The 17276-nt window shown below is 38.3% G+C and overlaps 1 protein-coding gene and 1 non-coding gene across 2 annotated transcripts in view; both read right to left on the minus strand.

The window, feature by feature from the left end:
- UBE2K (ubiquitin conjugating enzyme E2 K) overlaps window positions 1-17017 on the minus strand; it is a 73354-nt gene extending 56337 nt beyond the window's left edge. The window contains exon 1 of the mRNA XM_003985425.5: window positions 16871-17017. Within this exon, the coding sequence (XP_003985474.1) occupies window positions 16871-16933 (63 nt within the window). The 5' untranslated portion in view covers window positions 16934-17017. The remainder of the gene's footprint in view (window positions 1-16870) is intronic.
- LOC111560381 lies at window positions 2209-2362 on the minus strand. The gene has a single exon (XR_002742110.1). It is a non-coding gene; the product is annotated as a U12 minor spliceosomal RNA (small nuclear RNA).
- Window positions 17018-17276: the final 259 nt, after the last annotated feature.

A 17276-nucleotide genomic window follows, 5' to 3' on the forward strand; every position in this document is an offset into this window, starting at 1 on the left:
AATCCCAAATGAAAACTTAACATTTGCCCTAAGTGTCTTTGCTCCTATTACAGATTAATCCCTCCATTTATGCTAGTGATACCACCCCTCCGGTCTTCTCAAGAACTTTACACATTCAATTACTCCTCCTTTCTCTAGTATAATCAATTTCTCCCATCCATCAACACATAAATATAATCAATATCAATTTTTAAGTTTATTATTTTTAAAATTTTTTAACATTTATTCATTTTTTGATATAAATAGAACGTGAGTGGGGGAGGGGTAGAGAGAGAGGGAGACACAGAATCCGAAGCAGGCTCCAGGCTCTGAACTGACAGCACAGAGCCCGACGCAGGGCTCGAACTCATGGACCGTAAGATCATGATGTGAGCTGAAGTCAAATGCTTAACCGCCTGAGCCACCCAGGCATCCTTAAGTTTATTTTGAGAGAGAGAGAGAGAGAGAGAGAGAGAGAGCGCGCGCGCGCGCGCACAAGCAGGGAGGGGCAGAGAGGATCCCAAGCAGGCTCTGAACTGTCAGTGCAGAGCCCAATGCAGGGCTCGAACCCATGAACCGTGAGATCATGACCCGAGCAGAAATGAAGAGTTAGTTGCAGGACTAACCGACTGAGCCACCCAGGTGCCCTCATAATTTTTTTTAAAGATCTCTGAAGCTGGGGCGTCTGGATGGCTCAGTTGGTTAAGCGTCTGACTTCAGCTCAGGTCATGATCTCACACTTTGTGGGTTCGAGCCCCACATGGGGCTCTGTGCTGACAGCTCAGAGCCTAGAGCCTGATTTGGATTATATGTCTCCCTCTCTCTGCCCCTCCCTCACTCTCACTCTGTCTCTGTCTCTCTCTCTCTCTCTCAAAAATAAAGAAGCATTAAAAAAAAATAAAGATCTCTGAAGTCATATTCTTCTGCAGCTCCCCCTCTCTTCTCTGCTCCTCTGTCAAAGCAAAGCCTTAAAAAAGTTGCTTTAGCTTTTTAAGGTGTCAGTTCCTTATCTCATTTTCTTTTACTAACTCTCTCCAATCATAACTCCATCTTCAGCATTCCAATGAAAATATTCCAGTCAAGATCATCAATAATCACTGCATCTCAAATTCAATGTCATTTCTCCCACTCAGCACCATAATAAAGTTGACCACACTCAGAATTCTGTCTTCTCTTGGTTTCAATGATACCACACTCCCTGGTTTTCCTAATATATCACTAATAGTTCACTGTTCTTATCTTTTGTTGTTTCTTCTAGGCTCAACTTCAAAAGATGCTAGGGGTCCATGACAAAAACCAGGACTTTGTCCCAGACTCCCTCCTTTTCTAACTAAATTCTCCTAGAGTTAAGTCATCCAGTCTAAGCTTTAACCTAACAAGAACAAAGCAAAAATCGTAATCTTCCCAGACAATTTCAATGTGCTCCTTCCACTCTTTCCCATCTCAGAAATTAGCAGCATCATCTGTCTGGTTGCTAAAGACAAAAGTCTAGGTGTTTTTCTCGTTTCTTCATTTTTCATCTGTAACATCAGCAAGCTCTTGTGACCCTACCTTTAAAACATATTCCAAATACTTCTCTTCAGCCTCCTATTCTATCATAACCCCAAGCTACAATCATCTCTTGCCTACGCTATCTAGAAAGGCTTCCCAAATAATCTTCCTAAGTTCATTCCTGCCATTCCCCACCCCCACATGACAAAATGCCTAACCAATTTTCTTTTCTTTTTCCTTACTAATGAAATGCTGGTTTTAACTGGGGAGCAATGTGCTCCGCTAAAAACATTTCCTAGTCTTCCTTAAACCAAGAAATTATGACACAATCCTGGATAAAAAATAAATAAAAACAGAAGTCACTGAATGGGATTTCTCAGAAAGCTCTTTAAAAAGGGTGAACTCAGCTGGACATGTAGGTAATGCGTTTCCCTTTCTGAAAATTCAGAAATGTTGTCTGAACCTCTGCCAGGCATTTTGAGAGTTTAAGGACAAGGGTCAAACTCCTACTGGTAAATTGAAAGTTAGTAGTCTATTAACACTGTAAAACCTCTAACCACGCAACTCTAGGATACTTCTCTCTTGACTTTACATATTGTTTAACCCACTACTACCATTTCTTTGGTTACATCCAGCCAAACTCAACCCCTAACTCCTAAATCCTTCTTCCTTACATCTTTGGTTAATACATTCTCCACACAGCAGTGAAAGTGGTCTTTTTTTTTTTTTAAGGGGGGACAGGCAGATCCTGACTCCCAAGGATCCCACAAAACAGGCAGGTCACCTTAGGGGCAACCTTTACCCACTCAGAAATTCATCTCATCTCACGTTAGCAGTGAGGATTCAGGCATCACCCAAATCGTTATTTTTCTTACTCAGAAGTTTAAGGCATCAAAGTGGTCTTTTAAAAACAAAAATTTTGTTCTTTTCTTTCTTTAAATCCTCAAATGGCTCTTAGAGTCACTTAAAATACAAACTCGTTACTTTGGGCCTAGAAGTTTTATGTCATCTGGCTCCTGCCTACGTCATTCTCTGCCTCTTACCTACAGTACTCCAGCTACAATAACCTCCTTTTGCTTGCTTAAACATATCAAATTCATTCCTACTTTATGGGTTTTGTATTAACTATTTCCTCTGATCTGGAATTTTCTTCCCCTAGAAACAAGCTTTATCATTAAGATCTCAATTTAAGTCTAAAGTCTTAGGAAAGGCCTTTTCTAAACATCCAATCAAAAACAACCAGTTAGGGGCTCCTGGATGGCTCAGTCGATTAAGCATCTGACTCTTGATTTAGGCTAAGGTCATGATCTCACTGCACTGACAGAATGGAGCCTGCTTGGGATTCAACGTCTCCCTCACTCTGCCCCCTCTCACCTGTGCGCACACCTGCGCACACGCACGCTCTCTCTCAAAATACACATTAAAAAAAACCCAACTAATTAATTTCATCTATACAACATATTTCTCCGCACTTTTATCACTTGTCTGTCTTACCTTGCCCCACTCATCACTATATTCTCAGCACATATCAATACCTAGCATAAAGGAAGCCTTCAAATATTTGTTAAATAAATTAAAGACGTGTTGATACTGATGATACAAAGAGGAGCCATGATGTTTACTTTAGAGCTTCTCAAGAGTAGGGACTCTAGTAGGGAAAGACAGCTTCAAATGACTAAAAGACATTAAAAATTACAAATCTGGGATGCAAGTCAAATTCGAATTATATTCAAAGGTCTTTTAAAAGCTTCTAAATATGGGGGTGCCTGGGTGGCTCAGTCGGTTAAGCATCCAACTTTAGCTCAGGACATGATCTCACGGTCCACAGGTTCGAGCCCCACTTCATGCTGACAGCAGAAGAGCCTGAAGCCTGCTTTGGATTTTGTGTCTCCCTCTCTCTCTGCCCCTCCCCCGCTCACGCTCAGTCTCTCTCCCAAAAATAAACATTAGGGGCACCTGGGTGGCTCAGCCAGCTCGGGTCATGATCTCATGGTTTGGGAGTTCAAGCCCCATGTTGGGCTCTGTGCTGACAGCTCGGAGCCTGGAGCTACTTCCGGTTTTGTGTCTCCCCCTCTCTCTCTGCCCCTCCCCTGCTCACACCCTGTCTCTCTCAAAAATAAATAAAAGAATTTTAAAAAAAAATTAACATTTTAAGAAAAGCCTCGCTTAAAAAACAAAAAACCACTTCTAAATACGTGTATATATGAACATACATTAAAAACCAATGGAAGGAGGGGCGCCTGGGTGGCGCAGTCGGTTAAGCCTCTGACTTCAGCCAGGTCACGATCTCGCGGTCCCTGAGTTCGAGCCCCGCGTCGGGCTCTGGGCGATGGCTCAGAGCCTGGAGCCTGTTTCCAATTCCGTGTCTCCCTCTCTATCTGCCCCTCCCCCGTTCATGCTCTCTCTCTCTCTCTCTCTGTCCCAAAAATAAATAAAAAACGTTGAAAAAAAAATTAAAAAAAAAAACAAAAAACCAATGGAAGGAAATAACCAAAATTAAGATGTTTCTCTGTATATCTAAAATATATCACAAACAAAACAAAAACATAAGAAAAGGATTATCCCCAGGGGTAGGATTACACATAATTTTTACTTTATTATAGTTCTATGTATTTTCCAAAATCCAATAAGCAAGTATGTGTTACTTTTGTATTCACAAAAATTGGCTATTTATTTAAAAGGGAAAAGTAATTAAATGGTTCTACATTCTTGACTGTATAATGATTATCAGTGCTTTCTATAGGCATATAAGAATTGATCATCCTAATGTATGACTAAGTTAATTCCAATTTACCCTCCCAAGTTTCAGTTTAAGGGTTATTCCCTAGGAACTCTTTCCCTGAGGTTAGGTTACCTCACCCCCACAGTTCTCCTTATTTAAACTCAACAAACATACATACAATTGTCAATGTGTCACTGCCTTACTAGACCATAATTTAGTCCATAATAGCATAGACCATATCTTACTAACAAACATAGGTGGCATTCAATAAATATTTGTTGAATAAGTGGAGAAAACGTAAACTTAAGAGTTTACCCACACTGATACAGACGACGTCATATATAATATTGAATAGATGCTCCTTGAAATCTTTAACAGGGAAAACTACAGAATAAAACAAAAATAGATTGCCTTTCCACCATCTTATTTCCCAGTTTTTGGCTTTGACTATTACCCCAAATCACAACCTGACTACATTATCAACACTTAAACAGAAACCCAACTTCATCTAGAAGCCACCTTTATCAATATACTATAAAGTCCCTAGTCTCAGAAGCAGAATAAGCAGTATTACTTTTACAGTGATTGGGGATGAGCTCCCTGGCACTTAAAAAAGTCCTTAAACTCATGTGGGAAAACAAGTGCTTCCTGCTTACCTGGCAGTGTGCTAAACAATGGAGAACTGAAAATGTAAGATAAGTCTCTTCCTTCAATGACTCACACTCACAGTTCCTAAGAGCCAGCAGATAGAGATAAAGCACCTAAGTAAACACCTAAGGATATAGCCAAAGTATGAGCAAGCCTATAGATACAATGTCTGACACATCTAACCACCTAATACCTCATTCAAACACCCAATGACTCTAAGATACACACCCAAAATTCTTACCCATGTACACCAGCAAAAGCTGGAAAATAACCAAATGTTCAACAGATGCATAAACTTCAGTATATTCTATATATTTAAAGAAAAAAGGAACTACTACAAAATGATTTAAGAAAAATGAAGCACAAAATGTATTATCACTGCTGAAAAGCAATAGCATCAGAAATCTACACTTGAGTATGCCAATTCCAAATAGGAGAGTCCACACAAAACAAAGAAACCTAAAAATACCCAGTCACTTGAGAGAAGGTTACATATACTAGTCCTGCATTTGTAATCACTAGAAAAATATGTAATTGCAAAAAGGCTGAAAATAATTAACCGAGTTAACAGGCCTGCCCTAAACCTATGCAAAGGTTTTGCACTTTGGACAGCAGCTCCAAAAAAATATTAGGTGCCTATCAAAGTTTTTTTTGGCTTAAAATATGTTTTTTTAATGTTTATTTTTGAAAGAGTAAGCATGAGCAGGGGAGGGGCAGAGAGAGAGAGGGAGACAGAGAATCCAAGCAGGCTCCATGCTGCCAGCACAAAGCCTAAGGTGGGGCTAGAACTCAAGACCCGTAAGATCATGGCCTGAGTTGAGTTGAACACTCAACTGACTGAGCCATCCAAGCACCGTGGCTTATTTTAAATGTTACTAAGCCCACACTACATTCCAGGCACTATACAAGGTGAAGAAATAAAGATGAGTAAGTATCTCAAGGATCTCAATGATATCGAGTAGGAGCAGAAAAACATATGTACAGTTATCAATACAGTAACTGCTCTAACAAAATCCTAAGTGACACTGGTGAACAAAAGTAAACTGTGTTTTCATGAGAGATTTATCAGGAGAGGCATCTTAGGGTAAGTAAATTTCAAAAGGCAAAGGAGGAGGTAAGGGCTTATCCCAGGCAGACACAGCACTAAACAGTATGCAATTTAGTGTAGCTGAAGGTCTGAGAGAGTGAAGTACATGTAGGCATGCAACTGTGTTGAGACTTGACAGGATATAGGTCAGGAAAGATAGACTAGAACAAAAGTATACAAGTTCTGACTTTGTACAATGGGCAGTAGAAAACCTAAAGGAAAATGACAAGATCATATTTTAAAAATTAAATTCTGTGGCATGGCACTAGGAGGGTTGAACAGAGGTTGCAGAGAAGTAAGTGTAAATAAGCAAACAGTTTTACTATAAATAGCCCATCTGAGCTTTGCAAACCTGACCTAGAGTGTTTAAAAGGAATGTAAAAGAGGAAACAAAGATTTAGAAGATAAATGGAGAATGGGAGAAGAAATCAACTTACCAAGAGTAGTGACACAGGGGCCCCTAAGTGACTCAGTTGGATAAGTGTCCAACTCATGATTTCAGCTCAGGTCATGACCTAATGGTCATGAGATCAAGCCCTGAGTCGGGCTCTGTACTAGGCAGGAAGCCTGCTAAGATTCTTTTTCCCCCTCTGCTCCTCTGTCCCCTTCCCTTGCTCGAGTGCATGTGTGATTTCTCAAAACAAAAACAAAAAATAAATGATAGTATTCAAGGAAAACCAGAAAAGCAGGATCAGAGTAACCAAAAGAGGCAAGTTCTGATACAGAAATGGAAGTGAAAGGTATACAAAATGGACCGCTGAGAAGTTAGTCTGATGTATCGGAAGATACTGGTAATGTCTGAAGTAGCTTTCATATGATATGGTCAGGATAAAAGCCCAAAAGCAGAAGTTAAGGAATACCAAAAAAAAAAACAAAACAAAAAAAAAAAAACACAAAAAAAACCAGGGGTGGTGGGGTGGGGAGACACCTGTGTGCCTCAGTCAGTTAAGCATCTGACTTCAGATCAGGTCATTATCTCACGGTTCGTGGGTTCAAGCCCCACGTCAGACTCTGTGCTGACAGCTGGGGAGTCTGGAGCTTACTTCAGATTCTGTGTCTCCCTCTCTCTCTGTCTCTCTGCTCCTCCCCTGCTTGTGCTCTGTTTCTCTCTGTCTCTCAAAAATAAATAAACGCTAAAAAAAAAAAAAAGAAAAAAAAAGTTAGGGAATATAACCTATATTTGTTCCTATAACCAAGCATAGAATATCTTTAAAATAATCAAAGTAGGAAAATATTTCTTAAACAAAATACAAAAAGCATACCATATAGGAAAAGATAGAAAAATGTGACTTCTTGCTTTCTTTCAAGTAAATTCTACCCCCAGTGTGGGGCTTGAACTCACCCAAGATCGAGTTGCACACTCAACTGAGGCAGAGGTACTGCCCAAAAAATGTGACTACTTAAAAATTAAACTTCAGTTAGATAATCAATATGACAAAGTTAAGCAAAATAAGACAGTCATAAAAGGACAAATAACATGTAATAGTCAAATTCAGAGACAAAAAGTACAGTGATGAATTCCTGGACTGGGCAACAAAGAAGTAAAGAGTTTTTGGTGGGAATTTCACAGTTTTACAAGATGAAATAAGTTCTGGAAATGGATGGTAGTAATGGTTGTACAATGTTAATGAATGCCGTTAAAACTGTACACTTAAAAATATACAAGATGTTTAAGTTTCACATGTATAGCATACCACAATTTTAAAAGAGCACAAAAGTTAAAAAAAGTCACATAATGTAAATACATATAAATACATATAAATACATAAAGAATTTCTGCAAATCAATAAGAAAAATACAAACTATCCAAATTTTTTTAAATGGGTAAGGAATGAAAACACTAAATTCACAAAAGAATGCCTAATGGCCAATAAACACAAAAATATGCTTAATATCTCTACTGGTGAAGGAAATTAAAATTAGAATAAGCTACAATTCCACATCCATCAGACTGACAAAAATCTGAGTCCTTTTTTTTATGCTTATTTAGTGTGTGTATGTGTGTGTGTGTGTGTGTGTGTGTGTGTGTGTGTGTGTGTGTGTATGAGAAGGGGGGGAGAGGGAGGGAGAGAGAGAGAACGAATCTTAAGTGGGCTCTTCACTATGAGAGCAGAGCCCCACATGGGGCTCAATCTCTCAAACCCCAAGATCATGACCTGAGACAAAATTAACAGAATCAAGAGTCAGACGCTTAAACAACTGAACCACCCAGGGGCCCTGACAAAAATCTAAGTCTTACAAATGTCAGGTCACCAGAACCTATACACCACTAGAGAAGTGTAATGATACAATCATCCATAGAACAATGAAGCAACACCCAGTGATGTAAAAGATGCAAAACACACACAGATCCTGCAATTCTACTTCCTAGGAAAATTCTTATGTGCCCAAGAAAACATAATAATGTTTGATTTTTTCTTTTTTTTTTTTTTCTCTTTTTTTAAAGGGCTAAATGTTGAAAGTTCATGCTGCCCATTGAGAATGAATAAAGAAACAAACAAAACCTGATGTGGAATTCTACATAATTTAAAGAACTAAAGCAATATGCATTGCCATGGACAAATTCTAAAAAAAAAAAAAAAAAAAAAAAAAAAAAAGGCTAAGAAGAAAAGTTGCCAATTTAGAATATTAGTCAACTATGAAAAAAATTTTTTAAACTTTTAAAAACACTAAAAAGTATTTTTACACTCAAAAATACTATGGTTTCAATAGTAAAAACAAAAGTATAAATGGAAAGGATATAGGCCACCTTCTGCACGTGATTACTTCTAAGAGAATGGAATAGGGAAAAGGTTACAAAGTGATCTTCGTCTGTATGTTTTGTTTTATTTCTTGGGGGAGAGGGGAGAGTTAAGAGTTAATCTAGTATGAGAGAGTTAAGATCTGTTAAATCTATACCATGGACATAAAAGATGTTCACACCGACTGTCTTCTAAACTTCTAAGTGTAAAATATTCCATAATTAAAAAAAAATCTTTAATAATAATGAGCAGGAAGCAAGCAGAAGATATGATTGTACACTCTTTTTTACACCTTAATCAGTAAATGTCTGGGAGTCAGAGACCTGGTTTCAAACCCCTGTTCCACCGATAAATTGCTTGATACTGAGTAAATTATTTAGTTTCTTCAGAGCTCCAATTTTCTAATCTGGAAAACAAGAATAACATCAATCTCATAAGGCTGCCATACACATAAAATGGCAGACAACATGCATTCAACTATAGGTATTTATTATTTTAAATTTGTAATAAAAACAAAGAACTAAAGGAAGAAAAAAGGCAAGAATTTTGGATGAAATGAAGTTATCTCATCTCAGAATTACTAAGAGACCACCACGGATGTTAGATGGATGTGACTGCCACTTTCTAGCTTCCAAGACCCAATTTTAAATTAGGAATTAAAAAAAAATTTTTTTTAATGTTTATTTATTTTTGAGACAGAGAAAGAGCATGAACAGGGGAGGGGCAGAGAGAGAGGGAGACACAGAATCAGAAGCAGGCTCCAGGCTCTGAGCCATCAGCCCAGAGCCCGATGCGGGGCTCGAAGTCACAGACCGCGAGATCGTGACTCGAGCCGAAGTCGGACACTCAACCGACTGAGCCACTCAGGCGCCCCTAAATTAGGAATTTAAAAAAATAAATAAATAAAAAATAAATTAGGAATTTTACGAAGAGATTGAAGATTACATAGACCATAGAATTAGAATTTGGTTTTCTTAGTTCAGTTCAAAGCAACCAAAGCCATATCAAGAAATCCCAAATAATCCACTGTATTATCTGAAAGGCTTCCAAATAATGTATTTCTTTTTCACTTAAAAAGATCACATTTTAACAAACTCTTCCCCAATTTTTAACTGTCTCCTAAAGAAAGATTAACACCTTGAGGACAAAACCCAGATATATTCTTCTGAATTCCCCTTGGCCACAGGTTGTTTGCAAACAGATGACAAAGAATCACTATCAGAAGTACTAAATCTCCTTCATCTTAAATCTTTTCTTGAGGCAAATTCTCATAGAGCTATCACTACACCACTGAAGGATCCAAGAACAACAATAAGCAGAATATGAACATATCACTAACTTTGGTATCTTATAGGCTATTCATTTATATGTCCTAGGCATTGATCTAAGCACTGTACAGATGCTCTTAATCTTCCTACATTCTTACAAATAAGAAAACTAAGATACAGAGTCAGTGCTGCAGGTTAAGTGTAGAAAAGTCAGGACTCAAATCAAATCAAATTCTGAAGCCCACACTCTTAATCACTAAGCTAAATTTACTGTATCATGCTTAAGGAGTGAAATATCTCTGCCTTCTCCCAAATTTAAGTTCTAACACCGAAAGGGGAAAAAAAAGCAAGATATACTTAAATACAATAGCCAATATTAAATTGTCACTCTTACTTGAAGTTTTATTAGCATTTATAGTATTATTCATGAAAAAAAACAATACCAGGACACCTGAGTGGTTCAGTTGGTTAAGCATCTGACTTTGGCTCAGGTCATGATCTCATGTTCATGAGCTGGAGCCCACTGGGCTCGCTGCTGTCAGCACAGAGCCCGTTTCGGATCCTCTGTTCCTCTCCTCTCTCTGTCCCTTCCTCACTCTCTCTCAAAAATAACATTAAAAAAAAAAGTCCAGTAAAGTGACCATATATAAAGGGTGGAATGGACTGGTATGCAAAAAGCCTGGGTTAGTTAACCAGATCTGTGTCACTGAACAACAATCAATCTCTCTCTAGGCCTGTTTCCTGATCTTATAGATGAGGAATTTGGCCTAGATGTATGGTGTCTTTCAATTCTAATACTCCATGCATTTTAACATGTTTTCTAAGACACTATTATATGTAGTATATAGTATATATGAGTAGATATATATAGTACACTATTAAAATTCAAATTAACATACAGTGTAGTATTGGTGTCAGGAGTACAATCCAGTGATTCTTCACTTACATACAACACCCAGTACTGATCCCAGCAAGTGCCCTCCTTAATGCCCATCCCCCCACCCACCTCCCCTCCAGTAACCCTCAATTTCTTGTTCTCTGTATTTAAGAGTCTCATGGTTTGCCTCCGTTTTTATCTTCTTTTCCCTTCTCTTCTCCCATGTTCATGTTTTGTTTCTTAAATTCCACTTGAGTGAAATCATGCATTTGTCTTTCTGACATTTCGCTTAGCATAATACGCTGTAGTTCCATCCGCATTGTTGCAAATGGCAAGACTTCATTCTTTTTCATTGCCAATAGTCTGCTGTACACATTATGTATGTATATGTGTATATATATATATATATATATACACATACCACTAATATATTTTTTTGAACAAATATTTTAAAGGTTATCTTCTGAAAACCTTCAAAATTAAAACATATATAGTATACACTTGTGTCTATTCTTTACTCAAACATATTTAAAGTTAATCTGTGCTATTAGAAGTCAGGAAAGTGGGGCGCCTGGATGGCTCAGTCGGTTAAGTGTCTGACCTTTGGTTTCAGCTCAGATCACGACCTCCCAGTTTGTGGGTTTGAGCCCTGCATCGGGCTCTGCACTGACAGTGTAGAGTCTGCTTGGGATTCTCTCTCTGCCGCTCCCGTTCCCATGCTCTGTCTCCATCACTCTCTCAAAAAACAAGTCAGAAAGTGACTAGAAAGGGGCAGTTGGGGGTTCCTATGGTGTTTATAATATTGTTTCAGATCTGATCTGGGTGCTGGTCACACCTTATTGTTAAATTTTACTTTGATATGAAAAAGGTGTTTTTTCCTAAAGATAACAGTGAAGATACTTAGGTGCTAATTCCACAACCGTGTTTACAGTATATCAGGGCTGTGTATGCAATCTTTCAAAATATGTAAATGTGTCTCTTGCCTAATTTTCACCAATCATCTCTGCTCCCTAGTTCCAATTCAGGTGCCTACAGAAAAAAAAAAATGTACTTATAAATTCCAGTATTCCTGTAATTCCTCTGGCACTGTCTTCTGAAATTTGAGGTCAGTCTTAACCTTCCTTTGGACCCTAGCTCAAAAACCTCCCTCCAATACTGTACACCTGAAACTAAGATAACACTGTATGTTAACTAACTGGAATTAAAATGAAAACTTAAAAAAAAAAGAAAAAAAAAAACCCTCCCTCCATACACACACCCTCAGAACTCCCATAACAGTTACCCTTTGTATTTAACTAAGTTTTAATCTATCTCCAACCAAGTCTCTTGGGGCTATGGTCAATATCTGTTAATATCATTTTTACTGGAAAATAAGAACACATATTCTTTACAAAACGGTGACATGCTAGGCAATCCCCTATGCATTTAAATCTATGCCTGATCAGAGGCGCCTGGGTGGCTTAGTCGGTTGAGTGCCCGACTTCAGCTCAGGTCATGATCTCATGGTTGGTGGGTTCGAGCCCCACGTCGGGCTCTGTGCTGACAGCATAGAGCCTGGAGCATGCTTTGGATTCTGTGTCTCCCTCTCTCTCTGCTCCTCCCCCACTCATGCTCTGTCTCTCTCTTAAAAATAAATAAACATTAAAAAAAAAATTTAAGCTATGCCTGATCAAAATCTTTATAATAGTGAAATAAAACAAGAAATGCAACCCAAACAGTATTATTGAGCCAGACTCTTTTTTTTTACCCAATCAAAAGCTTTCCTCACTCAATCCACACAGAGAACCCCATAACGCACACTATTTAAGTTATACAGAGCTGTAACTTATGTAACTGTGAAAGCAAACCACTTTTGTACTCTTATTAAAAATATCGTTCAAATTCTGGTTACATTCATTTTCAGCAGGGAATTTCACCTTTCTCTTTAAATCAAAAAGGAAAAACTTTACAAGAAAAAGATGATCATTAATTTACAAAAGGAAAAACTTAAAAGTCTTAAAAACAACATTCAAAGCTAGTAATAGCCATGTTATAAAATTTTTTTGTATCTTTACTGTTCATTCATCCTTTCAATAAATTATACCACACATCTTACATAGTTAATAGTCTGAAACGTTCTTCTAAAGAGTTTTTTCTATAGCAGTGGTTCTCAACATTTGGCAAAGTCTGCAGACATTTTTAGTTTATAACTGGCAGGGAGGGTAGGGAGGAGGGTTGACTATGCTACTGGCCACCAGTGATAGAAGCCAGGGATACTGCTTAACATCCTACAACTCAGAGAGCCACCCACAGCAAAGAATTCATTATCAGCCTAAAATGTCAACAGTGCCAAAAATGAGGAACTATGGTCTACAGTAACCAAGACTTTAACTTCTAAAGATTTGCCTACTAGCTCTATAGATAAAATATATTAAATTTAAAAGGACACTAAATACAAAATCCATTTAAACACTTAAAAGAAAACTTACACAGTAACAGTTTTCATGAAACCAATTTTTAATGCCACAAATTTAAATATTCCCTATTGGAATCCTAAAAAGAATGTTAGCAAAGTGCAGCTACAATATGAAAAAACTACAGGTAATATATAACACAAAAACAAACAACAGTACGTGCATTGACCTAAGGGCATTTTACTTCACTGAGCTTCAAATTTAAAAGGATTTTGCGTATTGAAATGCAAGTAAATCTTTAATTACAGGTAACACTTATTTTAATGTTTAAACTATTAGATTGGTTTAAATCCTTTAACCAGTAACACAAACCAGTCTCAACTATTTTTAAATAATTAAAGTATGCCTATCCTTGGAAAGTCATGACAGAGTGATACAATATAAAAACTAGGAGATCTAGATCCAAACCCAAAACCTGTATGTTTACAGACAAATTATCTAACTTCTTTGAATCTCAATTTCCTCATCTAAGAAATAAGAAATCTAATTTAAAGAATTGTTCTTGAAAATTAGCAATAATGCATAAATAAATGGTACTGACAGCCATTCTACAAATAGTGGTTATTGTTAACAGCAATAATAATTAATAACACAATCTGTGAATATAGATTATAGTTTTATTATATCCTCACAATCAACACTTATGTAATTCGACTCATAAAGTAACTATAAAAGGTACTTTAATCAATTTCCCATTCCTGGCAATTTGAAATACTACTTAAAATTCACACAGATTTAAAATTAATGTCTGACACATAAAAGGATGGATTTCCAAACAGTCTCCAGGAAAAAAAGGCCTAGATGCCTTTATTTATTAAGTAAATAACATATTTGCATGTCTCAAAATTCAAAAGGGATCCTCTGATGCCAGTTACCCCAGACACCCGAATCCTTTATACATAACTAATACATTTTAGCAATTTCTCCTCACTAATCCTTTCACCTGCAGAGACAAATACACATATTTCCCCCTTCTTCCAACACAAATAGTGGCCTCCTCCACACTATTCTGCACCTTGCTTTTCACATTTGATTTATCTTGGAGGCTATATTTTAATTAACACACTCCAAGAATGCCCACTTATAACTTCTTAAGGTCAGAATCAGCAGATATCAGCTATCTTTATAAAAGAACTTAAAAAAAAAAAAAGCCCTTAAATCAGTCAGTATTCTTAGTAAATACAAGCATATGAAACAAACTTTGTAAACTGGAGATTTACATAGATGACATGATGAAATACTTGATTACTTGACCAGGCGCTCAAAATACTGCATTTACACACTTAATAAGGAAATATGTGGATTGTACAAGTCCTTCAAAGAGCTCCAAATAAAAACCCAACATAATACACTTATAGAACTGGGCCTACTAAAATAGGATGAAATACAATATTGGTTAAAATAAAGCTATTTATTGGTTATAATCCAGATTAAATTATTTGACCCTTTCCTTAATGTTCTTTGCAACTTCTTTTCTGGAAGAAGTTTCCTTCCAAATTTATAAAGGCACTCTTCTTAAAATAATTTGTGTTTGCAATTCCTGTTCTCTTCGTCTGAAAAACTACAACGCTTACTTGAAGCCAGCCCTCATCATCCCTTACATATAAAGAGCAGTATTATTTTAACAATAGGCATTGCGAGAGCAATACAAGATTTTTTTAAGCTTTAATTGGAAGTACTAAAAATATGGTGAAAGCCTCCTCGTATAAAGCAAAGAGACCATATGAATTACAAGCGGCAACTTACCATTTTTAAGTAATAAAAAATAAAGTATTAGAAGTCTTACATTAAGTTTCAGGCATGTACAGCTTTATAGAAAAAATGTTTTAGGCTGTTGGCAACAGTATTAGATGAATCTTTCACTAGGAACATATATGTCAACTGTGCTGGAATATATTTTCTTGCAAATAAAAAGTTAGAATCATTGTTTCACTGTTTATCAGTACAGACATTTATGACCCTATTTCTGCACTGTACCACAAAAAAATACAAAGTCATCCTTCCATTCAGAGTTTTGGCACTTGAACAAATACAGAGGTCAGAGTTCATACACATGCTCTGTAAAACAGATCATTATTTATATACTACAACCTTCAGTAAATCTGCTAGTATTTGTTATTTTTAAGTAATTTTAAAGAATTATATTCTCCAAGTCTAATTGGAAAGATAATAACTGTAGAATCAGTGATATAAAGCTCAAGTGTTATCATTTATGTTAATTACTCATCACATACTTAGAATGCTGAATTTCACAAATCTTTGGGATTATCAAAGTTCAACATAAGAAAAATACAAATAGCAATGATACATTCTATAATGGTATGTGACATCTTGAAAATAACTATTTCAGTATTACTTTTTCATCTCTGTTAAATCCAAGGAGGAAAAACTTGACATTCTTGTTGATTTGGGTATGAAAAATTGTACCGATAATTGCATAGTTTTGAGTCAAATCACTAGGATGTTGTGAATATGTTATATACATAAATATGGCCAACACTAAAGTATTTAAATTCCTCAGGACTCATAAACAGCTTGAGACCAAAAAAAAAAATTTTTTTTTTAAATAATTTCAGGTTACATCGGGATAAACCTACTCAATAAGGAGATATAATAATGTACTAATATGTGGTGAAATCTCATGTTTTAAATAGGGCTGTTTTTCAAAAGTAAGAAGTTAACTATGAGGGACATCATAATGAAGTTTCATGGCACAACCCAACAGTCACAGAGGCATTGTGTTAAGAGAGACTCTGATATGTAACTTGTAAACAGTATTTTGAAATAAGCTACTTATACTCTCCATTATTTTTTCCTAACGAAAAATATTTAAATGCCTTTAATACACCAAACAACTTGCCTTCACCCAGTCAAAAAGATTTAGATGTCAACAGAAGAGGCCTAGGAATGGGGGGGGGGGGGGGGGGAGGGGGGAGCGTGAAAACGAGATAATCTAATTTGGAATTAATTTCCCACCTCAGGTGAAAATTCCCTTATCCCCCCATTCAAATAAAATAGTATTCCTTATGTCTCCTCTTCTCTCCCAACACCGAACTAAGAGGAGTAACTCCGATCGTCTCTTTTCATCAACACCTAAGATCCTTTACCGTTCCTTCCTTCCTTCCCTAAGGAAAGGACAGTGGAGGCCAAACAGGCTATAATATAGAATACCCTTAAAAGTGTGGGCCTTTGAGCAGCGCGGCTCTCCGGATCCAGTTACCACCTTTCCCCTTCCCCCAACCCACTTCCCGGGTTTTCTCAGGCTCGGCCTGCTCCCTCCACACCCTACAGCCACACTTCCAGCTGTTGCCACAGCCTCAGGGCTCTCTCTAGAGCTCACACCCCTCCAAGAAGTGCCCCCTTCTCCATCTGCCCCCCAAACCGTGTTCCTCTCCAGACCACCCGCCCGCGAGACGGTCCATCCCAGGGCCCGGGGAGGGGAGGGGAAGGCGACGGAAGCAGGGGGAGACTGCTGCTTCCCCACAGGCAGATTGGCGACCGCAAGGAGGGCCACCCAGGGGTTACCGGGGACATTGAAGTCGCTACTGGAAGAACCCTCCCACCCTGGGCTGAGGTGGGGGATGTCCGGGAGTTCATTTCTGACCTCCTCGCTCTTCAGCACCTCCTTGAACTCCCGCTTGATTCGCTGCACCGCGATGTTGGCCATGTCTCCGCCCGCAGCTGATTCGTACCCGCCTCCTCCGCCACCGCTACGACCACCGCCACCGCCGCCACCTCTTCCACCACCGCCTCCTCCCTCGGCGACTCACACCCGAGCACACGAACGCTGCCACCGCCACCCCGGCCGCCGCGCTCTCCTCAGTGTGGAATCACCTCCGCGCCCGGCCACCAAAATGGCGCCGGATCCGCGCATGCGCAAGACGCTGACCCGGCCGAGCGGCGCAGCCGCTCCCGTTGTAGCCCCATACGCCTCAAACGCTAGCCCGCGCCGCGCCGCGCCGCGCCGCGCAGCGCGTCTTTGCCGGAGCTGCGGCCGCGTGGCTCCGCCC

Source organism: Felis catus, chromosome B1, assembly GCF_018350175.1.
Source record: "Felis catus isolate Fca126 chromosome B1, F.catus_Fca126_mat1.0, whole genome shotgun sequence".
Classification (NCBI taxonomy): domain Eukaryota; kingdom Metazoa; phylum Chordata; class Mammalia; order Carnivora; family Felidae; genus Felis; species Felis catus.